Source organism: Lygodium microphyllum, chromosome 14, assembly GCF_053477565.2.
Source record: "Lygodium microphyllum isolate KBCC chromosome 14, Lygodium_microphyllum_v1.1.10, whole genome shotgun sequence".
Taxonomy (NCBI): Eukaryota; Viridiplantae; Streptophyta; class Polypodiopsida; order Schizaeales; family Lygodiaceae; genus Lygodium; species Lygodium microphyllum.
In genome coordinates, this window is record NC_141148.1 from 31,207,142 (window position 1) to 31,221,006 (window position 13,865).

Here is a 13,865-nt window from a genome sequence, read left to right on the forward strand (position 1 = left end):
GAAGAGGAGAGGAGGAAACAAGAAAAGCTAAACTTGCAAAAGGCTCACAATGAGTCCAAAAAGGCCGAGGAGGAAAGAAGGAGAAAGTAGGAAGAGGAGGAGGAGGAGTTGAGAAAAAAGGAGGAGGAAGACATGGCCCTCACCATGCACAGGTCCATTGAGCAACAGGATGAGCCGGAACCCTCGAGCCCAATCAGAGACAAAGGGCCAAGCTCAAGCGCCCATGTGCTAGAGTTCGTGCCACTTGCAGTGCAAGAAGGCAAGGGCAAGGCCCCAATCACCCCCATTCCCACTCTTCTAATGCCCGCCACCACCAGCATCATGTCCACACCCAGGTCTATAGCCCAGGTGGATGCCAACAACTTAATGGCTTGGGTCCAATACTTCATGAATAAAGAAATGGGCCAAGGAGCAAGAGAAGGAACCCCCTGGTAGGAACCAAAAGGCCGGCTGCGGTAGATGCCAAGTCGAGGCAAGACCCGAAGAGGCAAAAGGTGGCAGGCTCCACAACCTTTGTCCTCACAATAGAGAGGCCACTTGAAGAATATGATGAGTATGTCAATGATCTTCTCTCTCAATTAGAGAAAGCCAAGGAGGAGAAAAAAATAGTGGGAGCAGAGCTAGAAGCCAAAAAAGAGGCCATGGTTGCATCCTAGTTGGAGAAAACGTGCCAAATAGTCATGGCCCAAAGGGAAGTTCATGAGCTGAAGGAGCAGCTACAAGCTAAGGAAGAGACAAAAGCGGAATGACAAGTGCAACTGAATGAAGAAACTGAGGCCATACGACGGCACAATGAAGAGATTATGGGGTGCTACGAATATCTGCAAGTTGAAATGGAGAAAATCACTAAAGTCACAGAAGAACTGGAGGAGCCAAGGGAGAAAAGAGCTTGCAGATATGAAAGAGAGGTGGAAAGATTAACCCAAGAAGCTGCCTCGGCACATGAAGAGTAGCAGAAGCTAAAGGGAAAAATGGAAGATCAAGAACAAAGGCTAACAATGTTAGCTCAAAGGCAGGGGGAAAGCCTCGGAGACATGGAAAGGAGAGCAGAAGAATGGGCTAACTAGAATGAAAAAAGAATTAAATCATTGGTATGCCGTCTTGCTCAAGTAGAAAAAGAAAAAATACTTGCTGAAAGCAAAGCCGAGGCCGTCCAAGTGAGCCTCCAAATGCAACAATGCGCCTTCATGGATACTCTACTGGACGTCCCAGGCAGAGGAGGGAGAGTCCATAGAGGCCATGAAAAGGAAACTGGGAATGGCTAGTAGAGCACTGAAAGTAGGACTATAGATGCCACCACAACCTAGGGAGTTGGCCCAAGCCTAGAAGAGCAATGCCACTACCTCCTATTGGCATGTCTAATCTCGCAGGAAGTGGACGTACTTGGGTTCATCAAAGAAGAGTAGCAAGATCCAAGCCAAGAGAGGGAAGTGGATGTGAACTTTGGAAAGGGACCACACGAATAAGAGATTGTCCCACTGCCTCCTTCCCTGTGGCTTGAAGAGCAACAACACACAAACACCTTTGCAGAAAGAAAGGCGGCACTAAGGGAAAGAAGAAAACAAGTGGTGGAGGAGACAAGGAGAAAATGGAATGCCAAGGGAGTGAGGGCACCCCAGGCACCTATCCCACCATGTGAGGATGATGCCCCAACGAGCTTCCACTCCAACCTTGTAATCTAGGAGAGGCAAGAAACGTCTAGGAGCCCCTTCGACTTTAACTTCTAGTTCCCCACCACCTTACATAGGGTTTTGCCCATCAAGGTGGTGGAGAAGGTGATTAACGTCAGAAGCAAGCTCAAACATAAATGAGTGGAGGAGAGATAGAAAAACCCCACATTATGGGCCACTGAAGATGCCAAATTTTGGCAAAATAAGGTTTTTGAAGTGCCAAGGTCTGTGCCTGGCTACGAATGTCAACCTAAATGGAGAAGAAGGGTCTATGACACCAACCTAGACACTTGGATGGCCTTTTTCAGCACTCAACCCTTTGAGCAGAATGACCCAACCTTTATGCCCTACCCTCGAAGGGTGGGAGTGGATTTTGACTCCAGTGTCCACTGTCGCTACGATTTCCCTATAATTTATAATCCACATTGTACTACATATGAAGATTCCCTTGTCTTCACATCAGAGAACTTGTATGATACCCTAATCCACTTCACCAATGAATTCTCTTCATGCCCTGACCCCACCTTTATTACTATTTGTAATTATCTTAGACTGCTTAGGATACTCCTTAGGCAAAACCCACCCCATAGAAGCGCGGCCTCTCAGTACTCCATTTTTATCCTAATGCTATAAATAGTTGCGCGATGGCTCGATTAATGATATGAGCTACTCTATTACCTTCATTTTGTTAGCTTTTCTAGAGGATATGAAGGATAGCCGCTTCACTCGCTGCAATCATCCATTCCTCTCCACCATCACCCTTCAGGTCTGCCTAAACCTCAAGGGATACCTCCAAAGCTATCAATTCCTTAACAAATCTATTAAGTCCCCCTTCTCCACCTCACTCTAATGACAAAGTCTAACTTTTGTCATGACTATGTAACTTGGACCCCAAAAAAAAAAGTGAAAGAAAAAGAAAAAGAAGAAGAGAAAGAAGAAGAAGAAAAAAAACAAAGACAATGAGGTAAAAGAAAAAAGGCAATCACAAAACATGGAAACGAAAAGAGATATCGCACATAGACACAGCAAGATACACAAGAGTCACTGTCATTGTACCTAGGGGTTCTCAAGCTAGGTGCATCCGGTGGCCTCGGTCGGCCAGCTCCGTGACTAACCCCCTAGCCCTTTTTGATTCCCCACTACACATGCTTAGGGCACATCAAGGGCAGAACATACCTAGGAAGGTAATTCTTCCATATGGTTAGACCCGTCACCCTAAGCCCCCTGCACCACACCTCTCTTATACACAAACTGGGTCCTCAAGTGTGGGACACCACCGAGGGTTTTCCCAAGGTTAGACACATCTCCCAGTTCCACAAGCACGTGCACCTTGCACTCCACGGTAAGGCAAAGACACCCCCTGGTAGTGCACCTTCTTTTCTTTCCAAGTACAAACAAAGGCCTCAACCACCGACTTTAGTGGCCCCATCATCCATGTAATATGCCCTTGGTCCCCCACCACCTTAACTAGGTGATTTTTTTTTCCCCCAAGCTCACTTCCTCTGTAGCCCTGTCACCATCGGCTCACACATCTGCCCTTTCTCATAGAACCCTCATCAGCTTAAAACCACAATGTCTTAGGACTAGCAACCACCTACAAGAGGAGCCATTTTATGCAACAACATTCCTCTAAAGGAAAACCAAGGCAAAGGTAGATCGAGGCAGCCTCAGTCAAAAAGTGAATGAAGAAGCTCATTTGGAACAGCGCAAGAGAAAACAGTCACGAAGGGCCAAACGATGGATCCGTCCAACTTTATCTTCAATTTCAAAGATAGATCCGCACATCTGCCTCTCTCCAGCAGGGATCTGTCCAACTTTATCTTCAATTTCAAAGGACGAATCCCCTCAACAACAACAATAAGAAAATGACCCACCCCAACTACAACTTCAATTTCAAGGGCCGGTCCACCCAACACCATCCCCTGCAAGGGCTTGTATACAAACTCAAAAAAACCATCTGGCTACACCCATCACCCCTTCCAACCACTTGCATCAGTGCCATGGGACTGGCATTCATCTAGGAGGGGGTAATGTTAACCCTCATACAAACAAGGTGGAAAATCCAAAAAATCTAAAGCAGAAAACAAGGCCAAGGCAAAAGTGAAACGGAAGACGAAGGCATGCCAAGAAAAATATGGAAACACAAGTGTAGAAAAGTTCTAAATCAAGAAGAAAGATGCACAAGAAAAAGTGCAAGTCAATACTTTTGTAAAAGAGCACAAGGGACATCATGATTTATTTTAAGAGTGTCGAGCTCTCACCTGGTGTAAATTGTAAAGGTAGAATGGGCAGTAGGAAGGAAGCTACGAAGATAGGAGGACAATGAAAAAAATGGCCTAGGCTACAGTCACTCATGTAAAAAAGGGGATAAGGGGATGACCGCCCAAAAGGGATTTAGGGTTTTGTATATAAAGTTCAAAAAGTGAATGCAATGCCTTTACAAATATTGATCAAGATGTGATTTGTCAAATGCTTATTGAGGATGGTAACACTAATGCAAATTTCATATTCTTTTTTCTTTGGCACACATTCTTTTTCGTTTCAAGAATATCATATATCACTTGCCACACATTCTTAATTAAACTGCATGCACAAATAAAATGTCTAGGTGATTCTATACATACTGAGGTGAAATATATGTAATTATTCAAGTTTCTCATTTGTTGCAGCCTCCTCATCATATATTCAATCCCGCAAAGTAAGAGACCCATTCTAGCTCATACGCACGATTCATTTTCCCCATGATCTGGTAAGTAATCAAATCTATCATAGCATCCTAGAAAAACCTCCTACCAAGTTTCGCCCATCTACCACTTTAGAAAGGAGAGCAATATGGTAGTCAATATAGTCATCTCACAATAGGAATGCTTATAATTATTAACCATGTTAAGAGCATGAAGATTGATGAGCTATCACTTAAAACATCCATCTTTCTACGACACGGAAGAATCCTCCATCCACCTAATTAGATCCCTTAGGTTGCTTATAAATGTTGCTAGAAAAGTGCATGTGGAATGTATATGTTTCCTTGTGTTTCAAGCTCCTTGAAATCTATCTTCCCACATAGGAACCAATCAAAGGTAACAATGTATGCCTTGATAATGTTCTTAGAATATTTCAAATTTAATTCCTCTTTCTAGTATGGTTTCACTTTATGGAGATTTATTGTTTAGCATGCAAGAATAGATAAGGCATAGTGTTGATGTATGCTCATTCTATCAAACAAAGAAAATGCTTTTCTCTTCCAAGCATGTGTGTACATATGTCAAAAAACCATATTAGTTAACTTGTAAGCCTAGTACTAACACTTCCATTTATATAAAAACATGTATCATTATTCATTTATAATTTTAGAGATTCAATAAATATGTGATTACTCCGTTCCATACTTAAATAAAGCTAAACCACATATAACTCGATGTCCACTTAATGACTTGTGTTCTAGTAGCAATTCTAGAAAGCAACTAGGAGAGTCCCTCATATTCGTGGCACTAATTGAGATTATGGGAGAGATCGAGAAACAATCTTGATTTTTTGATAACCTAAGTACACAAGGTTATAGAAATTTTGCCATTATATCTAGAATTCAACATTAAAAATCTCAATTCCATTGTCAAATCAACATGACATCTTAATTTATCAATCAAAGCTAAACCACATATAAGTTTTTGTCCACTTAATGATGACTAGTGTTCTATTTGTAATTCTACATAAAAGAGGGGAAATGTCTCCCTTACTCCTAGCATTAATTAACATGATGCTCCTGGCATTAGTTGAGATCATGAAAGAGCTACACAAATAGACTTGATTTGTTGATAACCTAAGCACATAAGTTTACCACTTACTCACATGACCATATTAGTGTAATAGGAAGAGCACACATGCAAGCTTGATTTATCTAACACCTAGATGTTAAAATTTATGGAATTTTTGCTAGCATTACCCTTTGCATATGGCTCTTTGGGGTATTCAAAGGAACATAATGCCACAATCTAAATCTATCTAATTAGCTTTAGTAGTGGGTTAGAAAGCAAGTGAGAAAGAGAACGTGAAAGATAAAGATAAAGAGAAAAAGAAGGTATGATTTCAATTTTATGCTTCTTTTGATGTTGCTCCATCCACCTTCTTGTTGTGGGAGGTGCCTCTTGCAAAGATACTCCTCTCTTAGCGTAAGTAGAACTCCTTACTACTCATACCTATAATATGCCATGTCCACCATTTCTCCATTAAAGAAATTTAACTATGAGGTCTCCCTTTCATTTTAGCACTCTATTTTTCCCCACATTGGAATGACAATGATGCCTTACATTTATAATTTTGCATGATTGTCAAATTTCTAAGGTTAAGGGTCTCCCAATATATGCTATTTTCATAATGATCTAGTGAGTATCTATGGATGATATATTAGAATGCTAATATGCCATGAATCTTTTACTAGCATTCCATAGCCGAAGCAACAAGCAAAGTTGCCGTGTTATCGCATGGCAACTTTGGTCTCTCTCTATTTATATTCTCTTTTCTTCTTCTTCTTCTTCTCTCTCTCTCTCTCTCCATCTCTCTCTCTCTCTCCTTTTCTTCTCTCTACGCTTTTCTTCTCTCTCCTTCTCTCTCCTCTATTTTTTCTTCTCTCTCTCTTTTTAAATTGTATCTTTCCTCTCTTTATAATTCTCTCTCCATGTTCTCTCTCTCTCTCTCTCTCTCTCTCTCTCTCTCTCTCTCTCTCTCTCTCTCTCTCTCTCTCTCCCCTTCTTCTTTTTCTTTCACTTTCTTTCCCCCCCTCAATATCTCTTAAAGTATGTAAATTTTATCTTTTTCTTATATATAATTCTCTCTCTTTATGTTTATATTCTCTCTCTTTTTCTCCTCCCTCTCTCCTTTTATTCTCTCTCTCTCTTCCCCTCTCCTCCTTCTCTCTCCCTTCCCTCCTCTCTCAAAAAATATTTAAATTAAAAAATACATTTTCTCTTTCCTCTTTTCCCCCTCTCTCTTCCTCTCTTCCACTTTCTTCTTCTTCTTCTTTCTCTCTCTTCCAACTTTTCTTCTCTCTCCCCCCTCTCCTCTATTTTTCTTCTCTCTTTTCCTCTTTTTTCCTTTTTTCTTATTCTCTCTCTCTTTATTCTCTTTTTTAAAAAAATATTTTCTCTTTCATTTAAATTTTATCTTTCTTCTACCTATAATTCTCTTTCTCTCTCTTCAAATTCTCTCTTCTTCTTTTCTCTCTCCTTTTCTTCTCTCCTCGCTTTTCTTCTCTATGTCTCTCTCTCCCCCCTTTTCTTCTCCTCCTCTCCTCTCTTTTCCTTTCTTCTTTTCCCCTCTCTCTCTCTCTCTTTCTCTTTCAAGTTTTTTTCTCTTGCTCTCTATTTTTTTCTTTCCTCTCTTCCCCTTTCTCTCCCCTATCTACTCTCTCTTTCAAATTATATATTTCCTCTCTGTCTCTCTCTCTCTAAGTAGAAAACTATATCAAAAAAGGTTTCATTTTAAAAAAACTATTCTCTTTCCTCTTTCCCCCCTCTCTTCTTCTTCTTCTTCTTCTTCTTCTTCTTCTTCTCAAAGTGTGTAAAAATTTATGTCCAAAAAACTTTAAATGTAAAAAAATATTTTAAAAATATTCAATTAAAAATAAAATTCAAATTAAAAAGTTTAATCTAAGAGAGAAAGAGAGAGAGAGAGAGAGAAACTTTTGATTTAAAAAGAAGTTTGATTTAATTAAAGGAGAGAGAGAGAGAGAGAGAGAGAGAAAACCTAGGCCCTACACATGAGAGAGAGGGGAGGAGGGGGGAAGAAAAAGGTTTAATTTTAAAAAAACTATTCTCTTTCCTCTTTTCTCCCTCTCTTCGTCTTTTTCTCTTTCTTCTTCTTCTTCTTCTTCTTCTTCTCTCTCTCTCTCTCCCCTTCTTCTTCTTCTTCTTCTATCTCCCTCTCAAAGTGTGTGAAAAACTATGTCCAAAAAACTTTAAACCTTAAAAAAATTTAAAAATATTTAATTAAAAGAAAATTTTACATTAAAATTTTAATCTAATCACGAGAGAGAGAGAGAGAGAGAGAGAGAGAGAGAGAGAGAGAGAGAGAGAACCTAGGCTCTACACATGAGAAAGAGAGAGGGGGAGAGGGGAGGAATTTAATTCAAAAGGGGAGGGGGAAGAGAAAGGAAGAGATTATATGTGAGAGAGAGGGAAGGGGGTTTTAATTAGAGAGAGAGAGATAGAGAGAGAGTAGGCCCTACAATGAGAGAGAATGAGAGGGAGGGGGGGAGGGCTTTTAATTAAAAAAGGGGAGGGGGAAGAGAAAAGGAGAGATTGCAGGTGAGAGAGAGGGGAGAGGAGGGGGTTTAATTGAAAAAAACTTTTAAACTCTTATTTCTATTTAGCATGGTATGCAAATACTCTATTATAGTTCTTTATTAGTAAAACTATGTTGTTTCAACATTTTTTTAAATCTTACTTAGCTTTAACCATTCCTTCATTTGGTAACTTATGAATGCCTTTTTTCTGTTCATTACATATTTATGAACTTTCTTAACTTGTAAAGGATAAACTAATAAAGCTTTCTAGACCTACTTAGCATTAGATAAGCTAAAAGTATGCTTATAGTGGATCACTTGTTTCATATTTGAGAGATTCATGAGATTTGAATCGAGCCATGGTTTGAAAAATATCATTTCTTGAGCCTTGAACGACAATTTATAAGATACTATTGAGGGACTTCCAAGGAGCACTTTCTTCATATTTATAGGTAGAATAGTCTGCTCATAAGAGGCATTTTTCTATCTCCAACTAATCAATAGTCTTGCTTGTGGGCCAATTAGAAAGCTTTATGGAGATGAAACTATATCATGTTTAAGTTATGGTTGGAACTACATTTTTTTCAATTCTAAGTGGAGATATGATACAAAAGCAGTAAATATATACATATGTTGTTATCTTAAGTGAAATAATGTATCACTCATGTGGAGTAAATTATGGATAAAGCTACATTTTTCCCAATAATAAGGAGAGATATGAACAAAAGTAGTCAAAATATGCACATATTGTTGTCTTTTCAATACCTACCAATATAGGTTTCCCTTTGATAACATTGTTCGAGGTTGCATAAGGGACAAAAGAATTGTACGAAGTGACATGCATCATTGTAATGGTAAAATGACTATTATACAATGTATAATATGTTCAAGTCATGAATTGAGTGATGCGAATGAAGGGGTTATTTTCAAGCTATATAGTATATTTTGTTGGGTGTAAGGGCGAATGGCACTTTCAATAATGAAGTAGACATGCCATGGTGCGAGGAGCAAGTTGATAAGCACACAATGAAGTGAGAAGAGCATCATTTGGATAGTCTAAGAAGTTCTTATAGGCTTGAAAGTGACACGTGTAAGTGGTGCCCAAAGGTATACATGCTTTTGTTTAGAGATGCAAGGAACCTAATTAGTGACCCACTAGTGTTGAGTGAACATTCCTCCAACAATCAAAAAGCTTCAAATTATGCCACCAAAAGAATTCTTTTGTTACTTATTATGTATATTGTTTATTGCTTTCTTCATTTTTCAAATCTTCACATGACTAGGTATGGTTACTCAAATTGTCCTATGCCTAGTTTTCGCGATGATAGCAAGACGCCGAGGAGAAGTGTTTCATCAAAACTAGTCATAAAGGCGTCATGGGATGGCTAAAGTTTGATGGGAGTCTCCTTTCTTGATTGCTACCCTTTGGACTATTATATAAGTTGAATGTGCTCATAAAAGTACACATGTATGGGTATATGTATATACATACTTACACACATACGAATAAGTATGCGCATGAATGCACGCCATAGACCCCTTCCCACTCTTGCCCCTCCTTCTTGATTGAAGATGCCAAGTCTTGCCCTCCTTCCCAATTTGTACAACCACTTGTTTACAAGAGCTTAATAGCGTGAGGAAAGTATCAAAGTGACTCTTAGCACTTGTCAATAAAGATAGTTTGATAATGCCTTGAGCGAGCAGCCGAGCGGGTAGATAGTTTGATATGCTTAAGCAAAGCTTGCGACATGCAGTATGCACATACATTCACGGATGGCCATCCCTCATTATCTATCATATGGGTCCCTCATTCGGATTCCTTATAAGGACGTCTACGATTCCTTTCCGGGGGTGTTCGTTATGGGAATACAATGCCACCAGGCACGCGAATCCCTTCCTTTAAATAATTTAGTATATCCCCTTTCCAAAGGGGCCCCCCCGGGCTCTGTGTGTCTGCGCGCGCGCGTCTCGTTATAAAAGATAGGAGGGAGTGGCGTGCTTTTCCAATGTGCTGGGAAGCGTTACGAACAGACAGGGAGAGAGAGAGAGAGAGAGAGAACACTCGAGACAGACAGGGAGGGAGACTCGAGAGAGGCAGAGGTCCACACAGTCGTGCAGCTTGCATCTATTTTTAATTGCTGATCAAATGCGAGGGGTTGGTAGCACTCAGAGGATTCTCTGTGATATTAGAATATGCGCCGTGGGGAGGAATGGGAGAATAAATATAGGTGAAGGGAAGACTGCGAGGGGACGGAGCAGCTATTGAGAGGGGGAGAGTCGAGGAAGAAGAAAGCAGCAGCTATTGAGGGAGAGTGGGGAGAAGCAGCTGTTGATCGATCGATCGTTTTTGAGAGTGAGAGAGAGATGGCTTTCCGGCGGCTTCTTCGTGGTCGCCATTACCCAGCTGCCGCCCTGGCTGCGCCCGTTTCGTCACGAGTAGGTCCCGCAAACACCAGTCGGGTGGCATGGCCTCGGCACGCCACCTGGCACCATCCAGGCCTCTTTCAGGATCACGCCACATGGAGGCAGGCGGCTGACAAGCTGGGCGTCCAGCTGGCCGCCGCAGACACAGCAGCGAGCCAATGGGCGGGCGGCGCGTGGCAGCGGTGGATGCCGCCCAAGGTGGCGCTGGCGCCGGTGTTGCAGCACCAGCTGGAGGAGGAGGAGGAGGAGGAGGAGGAGGCGGCGGAGGAAAGAGAGGAATTATTCTCAGGTGGTGGTGGTGAGAGGGAGGAGGAATTATTAGCAGAGAGGGCGGCCATGCGGGAGGCCCGGCGCCTCCTCCGATCCGTCCACGTGGAGGCTCTGAAGCAGCAGCTGAGGGAGAGGCCCGGGCCCACCATCACCTACGAGGAGCTGCTGGAGGTGATCAGCAGCAGCCTCGGCAGTCGCGCGTCGACGATGCCCCGCCGCCAGGCCGCCAGATTCGCCAAAGCCCTCGACGACGCCAACGTGGTCCTCATCTCCCGTGACACCGTCTACCTCAATCCCTCCATGGTAGATCACTCCTCTCTTCCTATTATTTCTTTGAATGTTTTACACACACAGCATTCATGCTAACTTTACTTTACTTTTGTATGATAAATCTCTCTCTCTCTCTCTCTCTCTCTCTCTCTCTCTCTCTCTCTCTCTCTCTCTCACAAACTAAATTAGAATGCTATTGCAAACAACATTATGTTTCTTTTCTAAACTATGTGCTTACATGCACAATTGCTTAAAGCACAAAGGTGTAAACACTTCACATATGTCCAATCATGAGATTTTGGGAGACTTGAATTTTCACTACTTGTTATCATCGGTATTTGTGATTAATTACTTCTAGCCACTCAATCCAAAGTACATGTAGTCATTTACTAACATCACAACTTAACTCTATTGCTTTCAGGTTGCCCAAAGTGTCTCCAATGCGATTCCCAATCCAACTTCCTCAACAAAGCAAAAACAACTTCTACAAGAGCTCTCATGCCTCGAACAAGAGAAGAAAGAGATTGATCATCAAGCTCATAAGCATGCACGAAAAGTTCTCTGGTGTGGACTTGGATACCTCGTATTACAAACAACTTGTATTTTTCGTCTTACTTTTTGGGAGCTCTCTTGGGATGTCATGGAACCCATTGCTTTTTTTGTTACAACTATGGGCATGCTGGGTAGTTATGCATTTTATATGTTCACTTCAAGTGATCCTACATATCAAGACATCACTAAGAGTTTGCTTTCTTCCAAACAACAAAAGCTTATGAAAAGAAGAAATTTTGACATGGCTAGGCTCCTCGAACTTCAAAGGCAATATCAACTTTCAATATCCACACCAAATTATTTGTGGAGACAAGCATCTCCATAGAATCCATGTACACATAAAATCCTCCTCATATTCAAGTTTCAATGAGAGAGTTCAATTTTCCCTCTCTTATTACATCCAAAGGGGTTTGACAGACAAAAGTCCTAACTCCTGTCTAATGCATCATACAATATGCCTCATTTAGTAACAAGCATGCTTGCTAGTGGAAAGGGGATGTGTTTATAGGTCATCACATGATCATTGTAACAAAAAATGTTAGCTTTCGTGTATAGCATTAACAATATTCATCTTCCTCCTTTAACAAATTGAATTGTAAATCTCAACTACTAATTATTATTTCATTAACTAAGTGCTCATATTTTCATAATAAAAGTGAAGGATTTATTATGCAATGCCTCACAGCATGTTGAACATCCATCAATATTACTTTTAGAAAACTTACAAGTCATTGGGATGACAACTTACTCTCCCATTCATTGTAATTCAAAACATGACGGTATCATTAAGAAGCAACAAATTTTTTCTCTAAATCAAATTATAAAGATGGTTGGTATATTCAAGAATCAAAAGAATACTATATTATCACCATATGAATCAAAAATACCATATTAATCAATATACTTAAATTTGTATATGATTTTAAAGTGGATGTTTTGTAAGTTTAATTCCAAAAATTAACTTTTTTATATGTCACAATCACATATGCCTCAAATAATCAATTGAGGTCTCAAGAATATTGTATCTTTTCCCACACACACACACACACACACATTCCCTTGTGATGATGCCTCTCATTGGCTTCACCTCCTCCTTTCTTTCATTTGATTTTCAAAGCTCTAGGTAATTCAAGAATAGAGAAAACACAACAAGAAGAAGAAGAAGAAGAAGAAGACTTTTTTTTTTTAAAGGGGGAGTTATGAGAGAGAGAGAGAGAGAGAGAGAGAGATGAAGGCAATTTCAAGCTTCCCTCTAATAAAGGACTTACAATTGTGTTTGTGCTATAAATGAGTTGTAAGGAAATTAAAAGTACCATACAATTTCTATTCTTACCAAGTCTGATTACTCTACTAATGATGTGCTAACACACACACACACGCACACGCACACACACACACACATGTATATGTATGTATGTATGTATGTATGTATGTAGCTCTTTCACATCATGGGAACAATTTTGAACTCGTAAAGGGACCTTTAAGAGTGCTTTAAGAATTTGAATTTGGCTAAGTGGACCCTCTAAAATTGACCAATAGGGGACTTAATTTTAACATCCCTTCTCAAGTGAAATTTCTCTAGTAAGTTGTATTAAATAAGGAAAGTTAACATATATGAGGATATTTAGAGATTCACAAACTTAGACTTAACCAAAACATTTCGCATAGGTGTGAATACTAATTATAATGCTTTTCTTTTATAAACTTGATATATCATGTCATTTGATGAACCTTTTCCATTGCTTTTTTTCATTATTTGATATTCTTCCCTTCTCGGGTAGAAAGTGAAACATCTAAAGTTTCATCTCATTGGCCACTTATTAGACATTAGTTATCCACTTTATTAGAGACGCATTTTCTAATTTCCCTTGGCAAGGCATAATAATTTTTCCTTCTTACCTAGAATGTGATGTACATACATTCATAGCTCGTGTATCCCTTATCATTCCTTAAAGATTCATCAAGGACATATCTACATCTCACATTTACTTTTTTTCATTGTTTGATATTCTTTCCTTAGGTAGAATGTGAAACATCTAAAGTTTCATCTCATTGACCACTTATTAGACATTAGTTATCCACTTTATTAGAGCCACATTTTCTAATTTCCCTTGGCAAGGCCTAATATTCTTTCCTTCTTACCTAGAATGTGATGTACATAAAGTCTTAGCTCATGTACCCCTTATCATTTCTTAAATACTCATCAAGGACATCTCTCTTTCTCACCTTTCTTTCTATCATGTTAGAACACCTAGATTTTGAAGGGCTTCTTCAATGCAAGCCCAATAATCATGTTGTTTTCATATTCATAGGGTCTCATCACTTTAGATATCTATCTTCTACCTATCTAATACCACCAACACCTTCCAATAGCTCTTAACATCTATGTTTGTTAATGA

The 13,865-nt window shown here is 40.0% G+C and overlaps 1 protein-coding gene across 1 annotated transcript; it reads left to right on the top strand.

Moving 5' to 3' along the window:
* The first annotated feature begins 10,192 nt into the window (after positions 1-10,192).
* LOC148025456 (calcium uniporter protein 1, mitochondrial-like) lies at positions 10,193-12,111 on the top strand. Its single transcript, XM_087692587.1, has 2 exons — positions 10,193-10,947; positions 11,336-12,111. The coding sequence occupies exons 1-2, from the start codon at positions 10,315-10,317 to the stop codon at positions 11,789-11,791; spliced, it is 1,089 nt and encodes a 362-aa protein (XP_087548713.1). The 5' UTR covers positions 10,193-10,314; the 3' UTR covers positions 11,792-12,111.
* Positions 12,112-13,865: the final 1,754 nt, after the last annotated feature.

Bases quoted from the DNA above. Each gene is read 5' to 3' on its own strand.
- LOC148025456 (XM_087692587.1), top strand. From the start codon at position 10,315: ATGGCTTTCCGGCGGCTTCTTCGTGGTCGCCATTACCCAGCTGCCGCC. The intron at 10,948-11,335 runs GTAGATCACTCC...TATTGCTTTCAG, and splicing joins TCTACCTCAATCCCTCCATG to GTTGCCCAAAGTGTCTCCAA.